Source organism: Centrocercus urophasianus, unplaced genomic scaffold (assembly GCF_019232065.1).
Source record: "Centrocercus urophasianus isolate 14NV4802_14NV808 unplaced genomic scaffold, USGS_Curo_1.0 seq_31, whole genome shotgun sequence".
NCBI classification, from domain to species: domain Eukaryota; kingdom Metazoa; phylum Chordata; class Aves; order Galliformes; family Phasianidae; genus Centrocercus; species Centrocercus urophasianus.
Window position 1 is genome coordinate 10,127,387 of NW_024884878.1, and position 17,360 is coordinate 10,144,746.

At 47.9% G+C, this 17,360-nt stretch overlaps 2 protein-coding genes and 1 non-coding gene across 5 annotated transcripts; 2 read left to right on the forward strand and 1 right to left on the reverse strand.

Moving 5' to 3' along the window:
* Positions 1–1,846: 1,846 nt before the first annotated feature.
* Positions 1,847–9,252, reverse strand: DNAJA1 (DnaJ heat shock protein family (Hsp40) member A1). 2 transcript variants are annotated; one of them, XM_042829538.1, is made up of 8 exons: positions 9,020–9,251; positions 8,761–8,938; positions 7,685–7,789; positions 7,347–7,574; positions 5,844–5,958; positions 3,967–4,082; positions 3,388–3,488; positions 1,847–3,127 (listed from the first exon to the last, which is right to left on the reverse strand). In XM_042829538.1, the coding sequence occupies exons 1-8, from the start codon at positions 9,149–9,151 to the stop codon at positions 2,909–2,911; spliced, it is 1,194 nt and encodes a 397-aa protein (XP_042685472.1). In that variant the 5' UTR covers positions 9,152–9,251; the 3' UTR covers positions 1,847–2,908. The 2 variants fall into 2 exon arrangements, with proteins under 2 accessions (XP_042685472.1, XP_042685471.1); XM_042829537.1 differs by having other exon boundaries at positions 8,761–9,252.
* Positions 9,253–9,638: 386 nt separating this feature from the next.
* Positions 9,639–17,360, forward strand: APTX (aprataxin). 2 transcript variants are annotated; one of them, XM_042829588.1, is made up of 7 exons: positions 9,639–9,808; positions 10,568–10,614; positions 12,515–12,844; positions 14,253–14,312; positions 15,960–16,186; positions 16,624–16,727; positions 17,020–17,360. In XM_042829588.1, exons 1-7 carry the CDS (start codon positions 9,679–9,681, stop codon positions 17,172–17,174), a joined length of 1,053 nt encoding a protein of 350 aa, XP_042685522.1. In that variant the 5' UTR covers positions 9,639–9,678; the 3' UTR covers positions 17,175–17,360. The 2 variants fall into 2 exon arrangements, with proteins under 2 accessions (XP_042685522.1, XP_042685523.1); XM_042829589.1 differs by lacking the exons at positions 9,639–9,808; positions 10,568–10,614 and adding an exon at positions 12,928–13,120 and having other exon boundaries at positions 12,648–12,844.
* TRNAI-UAU lies at positions 16,330–16,424 on the forward strand. Its single transcript has 2 exons — positions 16,330–16,367; positions 16,389–16,424. It is a non-coding gene; the product is annotated as a tRNA-Ile (tRNA).

Genomic DNA, 17,360 nt, shown 5'->3' on the forward strand with positions numbered 1-17,360 from the left:
TCCTTGAGGTCCATTCCAGCCCTGGCCATTCTGTGATTCTGTGTGTGAAGCCTCACTGTTTACTCAGTATCATGCATGAAACTAAGGGTTGGGTCCTTTTTGGCAGTGTTTTTTGGTGAAGCCTTGCACCCAGTGTACTTTTTTGCCTCCATAGAATCTTCATTTTCTTCATACGCATGTTTACTACCATCAAAATGAACTTATGTTTCACCTCCTGCCTCACTGATCAGTGAAATGAGTTGAGGACTGTTGGATCTCCTCTGTACCCCTCTCGGTTTGTGGCTTTGTAGTCAGGTGTTGTGGCTGCTTGCTGTCCCATAATCATGAGTAGTGCTCTGGGAGGAGTGCCTGCCTTTGAGGCCCGTACCACAACTCTCCTATCCAGGGTGCAGAGGCTGGTGATTGCCCTGCAGTCGCAGGTCATTACAGGTTGTCTTGTCACTGTGCTACCAGATCTGACTGAGGCTCTCGGAGCTCTAGGCAAGCAGGCTACTGCCTTCCCGAGTCTGATCTGTTGAGAATTCAGGACAGAAATGTTCCCGCAGCAGCAGGCGGACCAAGCAGATAGCTTGAGTGTTCAGTGAGGGACACACCAACGCCTGCGTGTTCATGCAGTCTGTGTAAAACATGCTCTTTGGTGGCAGGGGACCAGTGGGCTGCTGTTATTTCCTATCTCCCATTCCCTTGAGGCAGACAGCCAGAAACAGATGTCTGCCTTCATGGTGTTTGTCTGAAGTACATGGAAGTGGGGGTGCTCCATTTCTCCTATAATCCTATCAATGAGAACTGAGATGTATTTGGGGGGAGGGAGGGGGAGGAAATGCAGCCTCTAGTGGTTTCAAGCTGGTTTCAAAACTATTTTAACCAGTGGTACTTCTGGCTGCTCTTCCTGCAGTAACAGCAGCACCTTTTCTGGGCTGCTCTGCCAAGGCTCATGGCAGCCCTCAGAGGCTAGATGTGGCCCTATTCTCTATACGAGCAGAGGTGTCCACACAGAGCAGGAATTGGGCACCAGTCTTGAAAATCAATCAAGACCAGCAGCATTACCTCCACTGCATCAGTGCTGCTGCTGAGATCTATACTTCCCCAAGAATAAAAGCTTGTGCAATATTTTGACACAGTTCACAGCCCTGTGAACTAAGACAGCCTACTGCAATCCTCAGGATACTGCACTGACAGTCCTTAGGTGTTCTGGTGGTGACTGATGCAAGGGAAGAAACTAGACGAGGGTGGTTGCTGAACTGGCCATGATTGGTACATCGTAGCATTTAGGCCAGAGACAGCTTTGCAGCAGTATGGTTAAATTCTGTTCTTCCCTTGCTGGAGCAAATGTCCTTACTGATAACATGTATATCAGCTATAACACAACACGTATAGCTGACTACTGAGCTCAACAACTCAGGAGTGATTCCTGCTGTGACAGAGAAAGAAAAAGATGTAAACAAAACAAAGAGAGGACCTCTACTCTATAAGCACCAGAAAAGGAAGTGTCAGAAGTGTAGCTGAGGGTCAAAAACTGTGCCACCAGCTTTTTTATAAAATGAAGCCTGTAAGAAAAGTGAAGTTTTCCTCATGAGCTGCTTCCACTAATACAACCACACCAGCCTCGTAACAGCCATTTTGTGAAGGAAGAACAGTTCACTGTACTTCTTGAGCATGGTATGAGAAGTGTAAGCTGTGTCCTGAACCAGATGGTAGAAGACCATGCTGGAGGTTACATCTGGACCTGTCCTCTCAGCATGTTTTATGAAAGAAGTTTCTTACTAGGACTTTTCTGTGAATAGCTGCCTAAAATGAGGAGTGTGACATCTTTAAACCAACAGCTGCTCTAAGAAAAGAGGCAATGAACAATTTTGTAATTATATTGGAAATGCTTCATCTACATAATTAGAACATTCATACAGAATTTTCAACGGTCAGCTTAAAATAATGCACACAATACATTAAATTCAGAACATCCTAGATGTGTCAGTTGGGATACATGCTGACAATAAGTTTCTTTCTCCTGCAGGCTTGCATGTGCCCACCAGCAGGGCGAGTGGTGCTCTCCACGCCGTACCACCGTAGGGTATCTAATTTCAGTGATTAAGGGCAAAGTAAAGCTTCGCATGCTGGCAGGCTATCCCCAAACAGCACATGTGCTGATAATGCCTGGAGTTTTTCACTCACGCATGGTAGCAAAGGAAGCCCCTGCAGTAGCCAAACAACCACCGGCTCCAAACCCAGTACTGTGCAGAACATCAGCAAAGAAGCAGTCAGCAATGACCTGAACGAAGCTTCACGTTCAGCCCCAAGGGCACAGCAGGGCAGGCAAAAAGAACTGTTTGATCTTAGGAGCAGAAACTTGAGAACTCGTAGGTCACTGACTTCAGTGGGTTTATGAAGACTGACCACATCCCCGTTAGCTTTATGTATTATGTGGCTGTGCTAAGAGTCAGTCCCTACTCGACAAACACCAGTGCAAGCCCCAAACATTAACATGTTATCCTAACCAGTACAAGACTCAGTAACTATGCCTTAACATGACTTATATGCACTTGTGCATACTTTAGAGTACAAGACCTAGAATACACAAAAAGATCACCACAGCAGCTCAGTCTAAGCCTCAGCAATTGCACACATACAGGAATTACAAGGCTTGAAAGAAAAGACTAGCAGGTGAGGGAGCTGTCTTGTATCACCTGGCAGAGGTGAGGTGTGCTCAATGTGTTTTGAGCTTGCCTCCTGGAGCTTTACACAAGTTGCAGAGTCAGTTTCGTTAGTTTATTTTTTTCCTTTACGCTTTTAGATAAAACAACTATGGCTGGTTATAACAATGAATAGCAGGAAGTGACAGTGAACTGCCTGTAGTCCTTCACTCATCCACTAACACATACGAAACAAGCATCACAAGTTACTGATGGCCCTTCTATGATGTCTGACACTGAACACCACCTCTAGGATGGTGGTCATCATCTTCATAGACTTCCCCATTATAGATATGTTTTCTCTTTTGAGATGGATCAAAGTCCATTAAGTTCACTTGCTCCATTTCCTCAGTTTCTTCTATTTCCTGTCTTGCAGGTAGCAGTTTTTCAAGTAACAACAGCTTATCTGAGGAAAGGAAGCCACTCTCTGGGAAGTTCACCTGAAATCAAGAGATGGAATTCAGTGTGCCTGAACTTACCTTTTTCTGTCAAACTATCTGCTAAAGCCAGCTTTATCATCACAGCTGACTGAAGCCCGGTGCTTAAGAAGTATCTGCCATCAGAGATGTCCAATCTCCTCTGGCACAAAGAGCTCCTCTCCACAGCCTGCAGCTTCAGCTTTTCTCTGGAGAACAAGCAAGCTTCTAGATGGAAACGAGGCACTCAGCTACATGCTCTGGAACTGAGTTGGCAGACTTACCCTGAACTCTATGATGAGACGTCCCTTCTCATAAGGCCTGCGATAGATCGGCATGCCTTCATTCAGAACACACTTAATAGCCCCGTGTTTGACAACCTGGCCTAGAAACAAAAAGCAAAGAAGGAACATAGGCAGGAAGCAGATCTACTGTCAATCCCTTTGGTATCTGTGTAGCTTTCTACACTGTGTAGAGACATCTACACTGATAGCAGCAGTCTGACAGGGACTTCATGCCTGCTAACATCCAAGAAAGAAAGGCAGTGGACATGCTTTGTAACCTTCTTATGCTTCCCAAGTAAGCACACTTACGAGTATGCTGAGTGCTCCATCAGTTCCATGGCTGAAAAAGCCGTTTTTGGAGACCTACGGCCTTCAAGTGTCCGTGAGGGAAGTGACTACATCACATAAAGAGATCATTACTGCTGACTGCTATCCAAAAATCGCTACTGCAAAGGCTAGGAGGAAAAAGTCTGGTACTGACGTACACCCCTTGTACAGCAAGAAGAGGATCGCTCCTGCTTTTTAAGCTTACAGCTTACCTATGCTTGGACTTCTAGCAGAAAGCAAGCAAGCACTTACCAGGATGGGAGGTAATAACAATAGTCCTATTATCCAGAGTCACGATAGGCTTTTGAAAGCCACACAGCGCTTCAACCAGTTGTATATCCATGGACAGGAGGAGGTCTTCATCTCGTCTAGGGTAGAACCGATCAAAAACAGTGACAAAGAAGGGGAAGCAGTAAAAGGATCAATCCCACCTTCATCAGCTGGTTTACTATGGAAAATAAATTTAATAGCGGGAAGTTTGGACTAATTAAAGTAGCGCTTAGTATTACAGCAACAGCTCAAAGAAGCATGGGGAACAGTATCCATACTGAGAGCTGCTATGAACTACTTAAAACACACACGTTTATTAGAAAGAAACAGATGCAGTAAGGCTCAGCTGTACTTATTTTACTTCAGCAGTATTTTTCTATCCTAGGAAAGACTTTCCCTCTCAGCATAAGAGGTGCAGGTAACGACTAGTAGATTAACTGCCCTGGGGCATCAGCCAGCTCTACGCCATTCTCTTATGCTCAGCTTCTGAAGACCTGGTACTAGGGAAGTGCAAGCAGGTTGTGCCCACTTGGGTTCTGGTGAAAGATCAAGAACAAACCACAAAACACCTGGACATTTTGTTTTAGTTTCCTATTCTGACCTCAGGCAGTGCCAGTGACATCTGCACTGCATGTCTAAGGGCTAAGAAATCTTCAAGGCCATTAAAAGAATTCAGTTATTTCACTCACCCTTTTTTAAAGGTCTCTGGAATGCAACTTGCCTGAAAAGTTAATTTTAGACTGTGAAGGGAGAAGAGGAACACTCCAGTTGTCCAAGAAGCAACATGACCTCAGCACAACACTTGATGACCACTAATATCAAGGGTTACCTAAGGACACTGAAGGCAGTGGGAAGGAAGGTGGACAAAAATAAGCAAGCAGAGCTACGAATTCAAGACCCAGGTAGCCACGCAGGCAGCTTGTTCAAGCTGTCCCTTTAGCACAGCTGACTGAGCACCTGAGTGAGTTCACCAGAAGAAAAATTAGCTAATCTTACCCAAGTGAACAGAACTGACTCTTAACCTGTGAGCACAGTGTCCTTAAGGCAGTGTTCAGCACCACTGAGGACAGTCACGGAGACCAGCTGTTGGTTTCCTACACAGCTTTAGTCATCATTCCTACCCACCGCTACAACGCCAGCTGCGGTATGAAGAGATAAGGGTTCTCCTACATCCATTGGCTTCTTCCTTAAAGCTCTGAACAGAAGCAGTAGAACACCAAGTCCACCACAAGACACTTATTTAAGATGACCAACACTGCTCGAGTCTAAAAGGTACTGGACAGGCTCATTCCATACACAGTAACTTGAAACAAAGACATCTGCCACACAGAGCAGTACTAACAGGTCACAAAATACTTCAGACGTGCTCAATGCTTCTTAGGCACTTTGTGTTCATGTAGAAAAACTGATTACACTTAGGTGGGAAAAGTGGGGGAAACTGCTTTTGGTCAGAAAGGTGTACGCTGCACTACAGCAGCTTTTACAGACAGGATTCCTGAGGAGAAACAGAAATACTGCCACTTCATTTTTGTGCCTTGGAGTCAAGCGGGCAGTAAACAGCTGCCTACTCTGAACCATGATCTTCTAGTGTAAGGGAGCAAACTGTCCTAGGAAGAACAAGGAAATACTCAGACCTTCCACTGCCAAAGCTCACTCAAAAACATCCGGTGCTGTCAGAATACAGATGGTTTTGACTGAAAAGAAAACAGGATTTCTGCACACATCTGTACTCACAGGTGTCTTCTGGCTACTGGATCCTATCTACTCATCTTCCCAGGAAAGACAAAGTCCTTTGTAACCATGGAAGCATGTGAACAAGCATCTCAAGAGTTAACATAAAGGACTTACAAGATTCTTACCTTGTAAATACAGAGTGGTCTTTTTGATCCAAGACAATAATAATATCCCCTGGCTCTAGTCCTGGCTCTTGGTCCCCTTCACCATGGAATGTTATTTTCTGACCATCCTTCATTCCTATTGAAGAAAAAAACCAAACTTTTTCAGGTTTGAAAAAAGGTTTGGGAAAAAAAAAAAAAAAAAAAAGAAAACCAACAAAAAAAAAAAAAACGCGACAGGAAAAACTTTTAGAGGCATAGGACAGTATCAGGAGGTAACTGAATCTTGAAATCGAAGATATCAGGAACTGCTTCCCCTGCAGCCTTGCTCAGTCTCTGTTGAATCAACTCACAATTCCAACAAGTCTTAATATGCTGCCAAACTGGGATACAGCTCAAAACCATTAAGCTTACCCAAAGCTTGGAACTGCTACTTGTCAAGACAAAAATCTTCAAGGGCATCAATCTGAGTATGACAAGAAAACAAACACTGCACACAGAACTCATTTTGAGAAGCAACGACTTAACCTAGGTTTTAGAACTATGAGGCAGACAAGTGAAACCTGACTTCAGCGACTACAGAGTGCAAGAATTGCTTTACCTAGGACTGTATCTGTCAAGTAAGAAACCCATTCCACCTATGCAGAAATCACTGTATGCAAATTCTAGCTGCCTCATGCTAACTCAGTTTTTCCAACTATGGAAAGAGCAAAACAAGAAAAGATTTTCTAAACCTTCTAAAAAATTTAATGCTTTCTCCACTTAAAACAAACCCAGGCATTATGTAGTGTTTACAAAATAGTTTTGAACAAAAAAAAAAAAAAAATAGTTTCAGAAAATAATCAGAGCAAATCTGTACAAAGCAAATCCGCTTGCTTGTATAGTTTATCTTAAAAGCTGCACTCCTTCCAAGATTTCTCCATCCAACTTCTGGAAATCCCCAAGGGAAAAGTATTTGTCACACTCAACACACTGCATTCTCCCACCACTGTGAGGGGTTCACATACTGAATTACATTTTGCCAGGCAAAGAGCAACTATGCTGAGGAGCACTGTCGGGGTTGCATTGCAAACAGTTCTAAGCATTACAGGCTTAGCACCATCTTTGCACCCAATTACTGTAGCAGACCTGGTTCCCCTTCACACTGAAGCACAGCAGAAGTGATCGGAGTCTGCACAGTTTCCCTATGCACAGAAAAGTCATTGGGAAAGCTGAGCCAACAACTGATAAGTTTACCTGATCACAACTTACACTTACAGAATGGCAGCAGATTAGAATAACCCACTGCTTACAATCCTGCACGTCTGTCCATTTGTTCTCGGCTATGTGCACAAAAAAAATTAACACACAATAAACCCTCCCTAAAAACAGGTCTACTGTTGAGGACAGCAACAGGCTACTTCTGCCACTGTCTGTTTTCAACACTGCCGCTCACCAAGTGGACACTATGTATTTGTCACTGCTTTAGAACCCAAGGGCAGCGTCAGTACAACCACGGTTAGCCCCCACCTTACCAAGACACCTCACCTTTGTCAATGTGCACCTCCAGGATTTTCTTCTCTCTAACAATTTTCCTGCCATTGCAGCTCTTGCAGCGGTCCTTGGGGCTGATGCGCTCCCCGTGCCCCTGGCACTCCATGCACACAGACTGCATTTGCTGCACCATGCCCGGCCCAATCTGGTGAATTCTGATTTGCATGCCTGTCCCTCTGCAGTTCGGGCAGCATTCCACTGCTCCCTTCTTACCACCACGACCTGAAGAGAGAATTGGAGATGGGTAATGGCACTTTCCTGTTGCTTCTGGCAACGCATAACTTAATTCTGCATCTCTGGAGAGAAAGACTTATAATTCATGATTCCATTACCTTCGCATTTATCACAGATCACATTCTTCTGCAGTGCAAGTTTTCTTGTTGCACCATTGTACATATCTTCTAAACTCACCGATAACTGGTGGACCACATTTTTGCCTGTGAAAGAAAGCATTTAACTTAAGCTTGTAAGCCTGGACTCAAAGTCAGTTTGAGTTTTCCAAACCACGACGAAACAAGCTTCTGTAGGCTTTGACATCGTGTATCAACATAGTTCTCTAACTACTTGTACTGGTCAGTTTCCCAGCTGTGTTGTAGTTAGGTAAAGGTTCTAAAGGCATCAGTACCTGTACCAGAAGAAATCTGACTTACCTCTGAGAGAACACACAATATGCGTAACAAAAACATGAAAGGCTACATTTAAGTTCTAGATTTGAAACTTCTGGTTTAATTGCAATTCTGCTACAAGGAAGTGGGAGGCACAATCTTAAGCCAGTTAGGTGTTTTCCCCTCTCATGAGGAGACTTCTGGAAACTAAACCAAGTAACTGCGAGCAACTACACTTACAATCAGTAATTAATTAGAATTTTAGGAATAAAGGAACCAGCTTAGAGGAGCATAGCAAGTTCCAGCTTACCAACAACACTTTGACACGGACCTTTAAATTTCCTTAGGAAAAGAAGCGGTGCGGCCAGGGCTGCTTTTAAGCAGTTTAGTAGCGCGAGGAAAGGCTGATACCTCTAGACTTTAACTTTTGAGCAGCACTTTAACAGGATCGAGCAAAGCTGCTCTGGTGAAGTGAATCCCACAGGAAGGTTTCCCAGAGCCGAAGTAACTCGGCTATCTTATTTAGATACAGCCGCTCACAATGGAAGACCAGCTCCCATTTCGCTATGGCGGCATCTTTCTCAGCACGTATTTTAAGGCTCGTTACCCCCACGTTTCCCACTCAACACAAAGCACGGCTTCACAGAGCGCACGCTGGGGCTGGGACGGCGCTTCGCTCCGTCTGCACGGACCGGATCGCCGGGGAAGCTCACAAAGCCGCACACCGCCCAGCCCACAAAGCGCGGCGAACGGCCTCCCGCAGCCCCACAGGAAAGGCCTGCCGGCAGCACAGCCGCTCTTACCTCGCCTCTCTCTCTGCATCCTCCCTCCGCCGCCGAAGAACATGTCGAAGATATCCATGGGAGAGCCGAAGCCGCCGCCCGAGCCGCCCTCCTTGATGGCCTGCTCTCCGCCCTTGTCGTACAGATCCCTCTTCTTGGGGTCGGACAGCACCTCGTACGCCTGGGAGATCTGTTTGAACTGCAGCGGATACAAGCGCCTCAGCGACCCGCTTCCCGCTTCCCGCTTCCCGCTTCCCGCCTCCCGCCGCCTCCCGCTCACCTTCTCGCCCTCGTTGGGGTTCTTATCGGGGTGGTATTTCAGCGCCAGCTTGCGGTACGCCTTCTTCAGCTCCTCAGCCGAGGCGTTGGGGCTGACACCCAGCACATCGTAGTACGTGGTCTCCTTCACCATGGTAGCGGCAGTGTCTGTGGGCAGCTCCGCGCGGCTCCCGCTGTCCGCAGGACTCTGCCGAGCTGCTCTCCGCTCCCGACTTTTCTGGAAAGTTCGGAGCCGGTCCCGTGTAGAGACTATTGAGACGGCGCCGCCCCGCCCCGGAAGCCGCTTCGAGGGGGGGAAAGCAGCCAATAGGAGAAGGAGGCGGAGCGAGCCGAGCCAATGAACGCCACCGGTCTCAGCCCCGCCCGCCTTTCGGCCGTCCCCTCAGCCAGGCTTGCGCCCACGGGGCTCAACTGCGCTTGCGCGGGGCCGAGGAGCTCGGGACGGGAGCGCGCGTGCCTCCGCCTCACGTGAGGCAGTTCTGCTGAGCTGATTGGTGCGGCGTTAGGCTGGTGGCGGGTTGGGGCTCGCGCGCCTTAATCGCCGCGTTGCCATGGGGATGGAGCCTGCCCCGCGCGGGGAGCGGCGCGTCCCGTCCGTCTGTCCGTCCCGTCCCGTCGCGTCCCGGTAACGCGCTGTCTGTTTGTCCCCGCAGCGCGGCGATGCGTGCCTGCTGGCTGGTGGGGACAGAGGAGCACGGGCTGCGCGTGCCGCTGCCGCACATGGCCGCCGTGCTGCTGGGCCGCGGGCCGCGAACCCGTATCGCCGACAGGAGGTGCTCGCGACAGCAAGGTAAGGCCGTGCCGCACGGCTGTGCGGGCAGGGGAAGGGTTCCGTCAGTAAGGCTCCACTACTCTGCCCATGGGAGGCCCCATCTGCAGCACTGCGTCCAGGTCTGGAGCCCCCAGTACAAGGAAGACAGGGAGCTGTTGGAGAGGGTCCAGAGGAGCCACAAAGATGATCAGGGGACTGGAGCACCTCTCCTACAAAGACAGGCTGAGGGAGCTGGGCTTGTTCAGCCTGGAGAAAAGGAGGCTGTGGGGTGACCTCAGTGCAGCCTGCAGTGCCTAAAGGCAGCCTGCAGACAGGAGGGGAGTCAGCTCTTGGCAAGGGGAGATGACAGCAGGACAAGGGGAAATGGTTTGAAGCTGAGGGAGGGCAGCTGGAGGTTGGATGTCAGGGGGAAGTTGTGTGCTGTGAGAGTGGTGAGGTGCTGGAACAGCTGCCCAGAGAGGCTGTGATGCCCCGTCCATCCCTGGAGGTGTTGGAGGCCAGGTTGGATGGGGCCCTGGGCAGCCTGGGCTGCTGTGCAATGTGGAGGTTGGTGACCCTGCACGTGGTGGGGGGTTGGAGGTTCGTGATCCTTGAGGTCTGTCTTCCAACCCTGGCCATTCTGTGATTCTGTGCAAGCAGAGCTCTTCTTTTGGTACATTCACAGAGCAAAGGGCAGCAGGAGCTGGAGGTGCATGAGTGTTTCCACAAGGACTGGGCAGGCAGATATCCATCCTTTCTCTTCACGGTGTTTCATAACTGTTTGTTCTCTCTTTTCAGTTCTGTTGAAAGCAGACTGTAACAAGGGGTATGTCACAGTTAAGCAGGTATGTTTTTAAGCAGCTTTTCAGTGTTTCTGGTATTTATTGGCATATTGCACTTGAACCTCCACAAATAGTGGGAATGTCAGCTCTCATCTCAGATTATGGAGGTCCTGGAGCTGCCAAACAGTCCTCAGAAGGGATCTGTTTTCCATTTGTGTATCTCAGCGCAGGAATGCACGGCCTGCATCTGTCCTGCTGTCCCGCAGCATCAGTGAGCAGCACTGTAGATCCTCATCATGCGCTTCTTCCAGGCTCTGAGATCTGGAGGCCTTCAGGTTCTTCCCCTAAACTGACTGACCTTCCTTCTGATCGTTAGTGTTCTGTTCCTAAAGTCAACACAGCCCTTCATTTGGAGTCACAGTGGTTCTGTATTGAAGGAACTGGGCTGACATAGAGGGATTTTGCCTTGATGACTGACTGAGCCAAAGGTCTTGTCACTTCTGGGAGGGGTGGGATGTGAGGCAGCATAGAAGGCGTTCACATGTTATTAACAGGATGGATTGGGTCTGCTCTTACTGACAACGAGCAGTATGCCTGAGATAATGTGAAGGGAAAACGTTCTTGCCTCTGGTGTGGGTGCACATGGACGTCCTCACAGCACCAGCATCCACGTGGGTAACACAGCAGCTTGTTCTGTGTTGTTTTCTGATCTTCCATCAGAATGTCTGCCAGCCCTCAGTGAATGCTGGGCCCCCTCTGTTCTCTGGTGAATCCTGCAGAAATCTCACCGTTTCACCAAAGTCAGTCTCCACCACCATTTGAATACAGTGTTACTGCTGTTTCAGAGCCTTTCTGGCAGCGGGTATTTGCCTGCACTGCCAGCTCTTGAGTTGCTTCCCAATATGGGGTTCCAACAGTCAGTGGTTAAGCAGCACGTTGGGCAGTGAAATGTGCCTTGTCTGGGTGAAACTGTGGCGCTGTAGGACGAGGAGGTTGTGGCTGTAAGAGAATTGTGGCTGTAAGCTCGGGGTCGGGTGGGTGCTCCATCAGATAGAAGGTGAGGTGATGAGAGACGTGGTGCTGTTCTGTGAAGAGCAGGTATCTGACAGACAGGGTTAAAGAAACACAACAGAGTTTATCAGTCGGAAGCAATAACTGGCTTCTAAAACTTATTTTATATATAAACATGAGCCAGAAGCATTTAGCTGAAGGCAAGGACTGCTTTCCTAGGATGGTCCACATCATCAGACAAAATCTGTTTGGTTGGCCCATGCAGGTTGCCCCTGCCATGTTGTGGTATCAGGTATTGCTTTCCATTACCAGCTGAACATCAGTAGCTTCTAAGTCTTTAAAACACTGTTTTGCATGGAAAATCCTTTTTGAGTTGCATAGGTCCATAAAATGGTGAAATGAGAGGTGAAAGCACAGCAGGGGCCTGGGAGCTCAAGTAAATTTATTTTCTAGTTTCTGTTTTCATTGCACAGGAGGGAGTGTGCTGCAAGTGTGCTGTGGTTAAACAGGAACCAGCTGCTGTGATCCCAAACACACATCTCTTAAAATGAGCTGCAAGTGCAGACTTATGTATTTGAAGGCTGCTGTGTTGGTGGGACAGCATTCAGTAGTGCTGGATAGAAAGCAACTGTGATAAAAAAGAGAATAAATAGGCAATAATTTGAAATCGGGAAGCTTTCTGGGGATTGCTGGTTTTAAATAACTTGTTAAAACTGCTGTTATTTTTTCAGAAATGATTGTTGGTAAAGCTGTGGTTTGTGTGTTAAGGGCTGCAGTCACAAGACTGGTCATTGCCAGGTGCTGCCAATCTTCCAAGAATGAGACAGGGGCAGAGTGAAAGCCAAGCACGTTAGCTTTGCAGCATGGTGATGGTGGGGGGCAGCTGACCAGTAGCTGCCAGTGATTTCAGTTACAACATCCACTTTTACTGTTATTTTTCTCTCTACCAAAGATAGGAGTCAACCCAACTAGTGTCGACTTAGTGGATATTGGCAAGGATGAAGAGGTGAAAATGAGGCCAGGCCAAGTTCTGCATCTTGTGAATAAACTTTACCCCTTCGTGGTGCAATTTGGTGAAGAATCAGAGGGAACTGTTACAGAAGCAGAAGAGAAAACACAACCTGAAAAGAGGCCGTGTGAAGACTCCTATGAGAACGACGAAGTAGAAAATGTGCCCAGAAAGGCAAAGAAGATGGAGGTGGCGGATACACAAAGCAGTTCTGCAGGCCTCAGGCCAAGCAAGAGCAGTGTATGTGCACACGAAGGGACAACGAGCAGAAAGGCAAGTGTCTTGCTAGCAGTACTTCTGCTCTTTCTCCCGGCGTTGTCTCCTCCATGAGAGGGCTTTCATCTCTCCTACTGTAGGTGCTACCTGTGGGGAACTTGTGCGGTGAACCTGGTCCTAGGAGTGTGCAGAGCACGAGTTGTGACACAAACGGGCAAAGGTCTGCTCCTGATGTGCATGGCTCCTGAGAGCACAGCCTGGATCCCATGTCAGCCTGAGCTGCAGAATGCTAAAGTAACAAGCTGGCCTCGGCAAACGAAGCCTCAATCTCTGGTTCGTGTCGCAGTTTCTTGTAGAAGAGCAGAGCTCCGCTGAGCACCGCTTAGCTGGAGTTGCACGGTGTGCAGGCTCTTGAGATGAGATCTGCTCTTAGAAGTAGAACAGCAGTTATCTAAATAGCTTATGCACAGAAAATGGAACATCTTGACCTTTTTTCTTTTCTTTTTCTTTTCCTTTTTTTTTTTTTCCCCTGCTGTTTGGGTCATTTACTAAGGTAGAGCCATATTTATGTTCACGTTGCCAGCCACAGTCTTTTGAAAGGCAGCTTTTAGCCATGCTGACATGGGCAAAATGTATAAGACTTTTTAGACTTTTTAGTAGAAACGCAGGACCAAATCTCAGATTCTGGTGGGCTGCCCACTTACAGCACTGCTGACCTCGTGCTGATTATATTGGATCAGGTTCAGGGTGCTGTGATCAGAGAAAGGTGGCTATTCAGCATTTCCCTGTCAGTACTGGAATAACATTTGAATGTCTTGCTTTGTAAGAGTGTCACGAAGACCATCGTTGGCAATGCCTGTGAAGTGCTGTGAACAGATGAAATACTGTGTATTTCTAAAATGTGCACTCTGGGAGTTGGTAACAAAGTTAACAAGTAATCTGCTAATTCTGACTTAATTCTCTGGTACTTTTCTTTACGAGCCACTCTAGCACAGTATGGAGGAAAAAATGCTGCCAGAGTAGGGCCAGGCACCACGACAGTGCTTCTTTGTTCTATGCAGAGCAACATGTGATGAGACAGTAAATGGTGACCCTTGCACCTCCTCTGGCCCTTGTGATGCATGAAGCAGCAGATCTTGTAGTAAGATGGCCTGTCATCATTGGTAATCAAGGTCTGTGCTGTAACGTATGCATGCGACTTAATAAACCCAAGCAGATCCAGAGCTCTCTGTTGTTAAATTTGCAGCTTAAAATGTCCCAGGTTAGAGTGTGCAAGAGTAGCTTTGTGGGTCAGTTGGATGGAGGGTTGTGTTGGTTTTCATAGAGGGGAAACGATTCACCTGTCATTCACGTGGTATCACTGTAGTTATAATGAAAGTTTGTGACAAAATGTTTCAAAATGCATAAATAGATTCTTAATTCTCTTACAGAATTGTGCTTTTTTTTTCTTCTTTCCATGTTTTAGGAACATTTAGGACACTGGAGTCAAGGTCTGAAGAGTGCCATGCAAGATCCCAAAGTGCAGGTGAGCACGGTACACACGTACTTCACAGTACTTCTTGTCTGGGACAGTGAGCATTCTTCTTTTCTTCAGCAGTTTACACTAACAGTGTGATTAACTGGGGGATTACTGCACAAGAGCTGCATCTGATAGAATCTGGGAGTCTCTACTGTGCTGATTTTGTGCAGTGTCAGAGCTTCCTTACCTTGGAGCTCCTGACCCTGTCAGATTTGTCCAGTGTTGTAAAAAGGTTGCAGGGAGAGCAGCTACACAACAGGGCCACTTTAGCATGGAAACCAATTAGAACAAGGATGTGTTTTGAAGCTGAGATTGCTGTTTTCCGGCAGTCAGCACCGTTGTGTTTCCAAGTGTGGTGCAGCTTCATTGTTTCCAGTGAGCTTCAACTGGGCGACACCTGGGCAGCAGCTGACAGGATGTGACCTCTGGCTCTTCTCTACCCCATTTCATCGTGACTGCAGGAGTTTCCTATGTGCCTCCTTCTAGCCTTCCATAGAAGGCTCTCTTTTCTTTGCTTTCCTCTGGCCGTATCATGCTTTTCTTTGAGTTTTGGGGCCAGTCTGACCATTGTGTGTTTTAGCTGAGACGGTTTCCAAAGGTGAGGGCTCTGCAGGCACAGTGGGCTCCCCCAGGACCAAAGTGCATCAAAATATGACATGGACTTGCTGCTGAAGGTCAGCGTAATGATCTGTGTACTGATACAGATTTTAACCTTCCTTCTGTAGAGCAAGACTGATCAGCTCTGCATATACACATGCAAAAACAATTAGCAAGGATGGCAAAGACATTGTTCACCTCTTAGTGCTGCTGTCAGAGCAGAGGGCACTTCAGAAGCTGACACCTCTTTATTGCCACAGGCAGGCCGTGCTGCCCTGCCCTCTGCATGCCTTGGTACTGTTTCTCTTGATTAACTGCACCTGGGGGATACACAGGGCAAAAAAAAACAAGAGGAAAAAAAGGTCAAGGGGAAGGAGGGCTCCAGAGACAGCGGCCTCTTCTTTATGTGAATGATGCTTAAAAGTAGCATCTTGAGTAGCATGGACTTAATTAGCCTTGATCCTTGGCTTTGAAATGCTGGAGGAGGAGTACAGTGCGGAGTGTTGTGCTGCACCTCGGAGGCTTTGTTCCACCTCAGGGAGCCCAGCCGAGGTGCTCTGCATTGAGAGCAGTGCCATCACTGCCACTGCAGTGCCCACGAAGCTTAGGTGCGGCCCGATGGGGGAAGGGTCCTCGACCACACAGGTCATGAGTCTAGGTTATTTTCTGGAGAGTTCACGTTGTCTTGTGGCGATGGTGAAAGTATTTCTTGCTGAACAGGAATAGAAAGTTTTTGCCTTAAAGAAAAACTCTAGAGCACCTCCTTTAGCCGCTGGATGCTTGGTGTGGCAGAGGAGCACACACTGGGCTAGCACAGTTCCAGCCAAAGATAGGAAGGGAAACTTCTGCTGCTCGGTATTTCTCCCGTGTGGAGACTCTTCCTGGCTCTTTTACCTGGCAGCCACGGTCCCACTAGTAACACAGACTTATGCTCGAGGACTTTTGCAGCTGTGATGGGGTGTGCAGATGGATGGCACCTCAGAGCTGAGAACATGCAGTGCGTATCGGGGCAGGACGTTGAAGTTCAGTAAAGAACCAAGTGTCTTGTTTTACTAGGTTTATAAGGATGAGAAGGCTGTAGTCATCAAGGATAAATATCCCAAAGCACGTTACCACTGGCTTATTTTACCGTGGGACTCCATCTCAAGCCTCAAATCAGTCACCAGAGAGCACCTTGGGCTCCTGGAACACATGCATGCAGTCGGGCAGAAAATGATTCAGCGGTGCCCCGCCGAAGAAAGCCAGCAGTTCCGGCTGGGTTACCACGCCGTTCCCAGCATGAGGTAGGTGGGCCCTGGGGGAGCCGCGGGGCGCGCAGCCCGCCTTCCGTGCGCAGAGCGGGGCCGCGCGGGGCCGCAGCTTCAGAGCCGGCCCTGCAGGCGCTCGGGTTTGGCTCTGGGTCCCGCGGGTGCTGCTGCGCCGGCTGGCTCCAGTGGCGCAATCGGTTAGCGCGCGGTACTTATAGAGCAGTACTGAAGCCGAGCAATGCCGAGGTTGTGAGTTCGAGCCTCACCTGGAGCACAGCGCTTTTGCCCTCGCGCACAGCAGGAGGGCTGTGGGGCTGCGCGGCCGCTGAGGGGCGCCGGGCGCCTTCCACCCCAGCGCTGTGACCCGCGGGGCTGGCAGCCTGCCTCTTTCCGGTCGTGTTTGCAACTGATTGCACTGCAAGAGAACTTGGTCTTTTAACTTCTTTTGTGTCTTATCTGCTGGTCTGTTGTAGTCAGCTGCATTTGCACGTAATCAGCCAAGACTTTGATTCTCCTGCTTTGAAAACCAAAAAGCATTGGAACTCCTTTACCACAGAATACTTCCTGAACTCCGAAGGTAATTATTAGGAAAGGTGTTTCATAACATAATCGTGTTTGTGGATTCTGACTTTTGAGCTTTTTTCCCTAGAAAAGGCGTGAGCCAAAAATTCTAGTGAAATAAGTGAAAGGTTTTATGTGAGTTCAGATATTGAGAACAGCGCTCAGTAGAAGTCAGCCACGTTGTGTGGTTGGTTGAAATAGAAACGCAGTAATGACGTGCAGTGTGTGCTGAGCAGCGTGTGGGTTTGGTAGTGCCACACATCTCAGTGCTTCACCATCCCAGTAGTGCCTGTCTGATTTCATTTCAGATGTGATAGAGATGGTACGAAGCAAGGGAAAAGTAACGGTGAATGACCAGGCCTCTGAACTTCTCAAATTGCCTCTCAGATGCCATCTCTGCAAACAACAGCTGTCCACTATCCCGCAGCTGAAGGAACATCTCAAGAAACATCGGACAAAATGACGACCAGAAAATCATCTGGCATCCCATGTGCTCACATTTCAGGTTAACACAAAGACCTCAGGGTGATGGGACACATAGGATTTTTGTTAGTTGGGATTTGGGAAAACATGATCTATTCACAGCAGCATATTAACACTGTCAGAGCTTAGACAAAAAGAATAAAATAAAACAACTTCTGAAATCAAA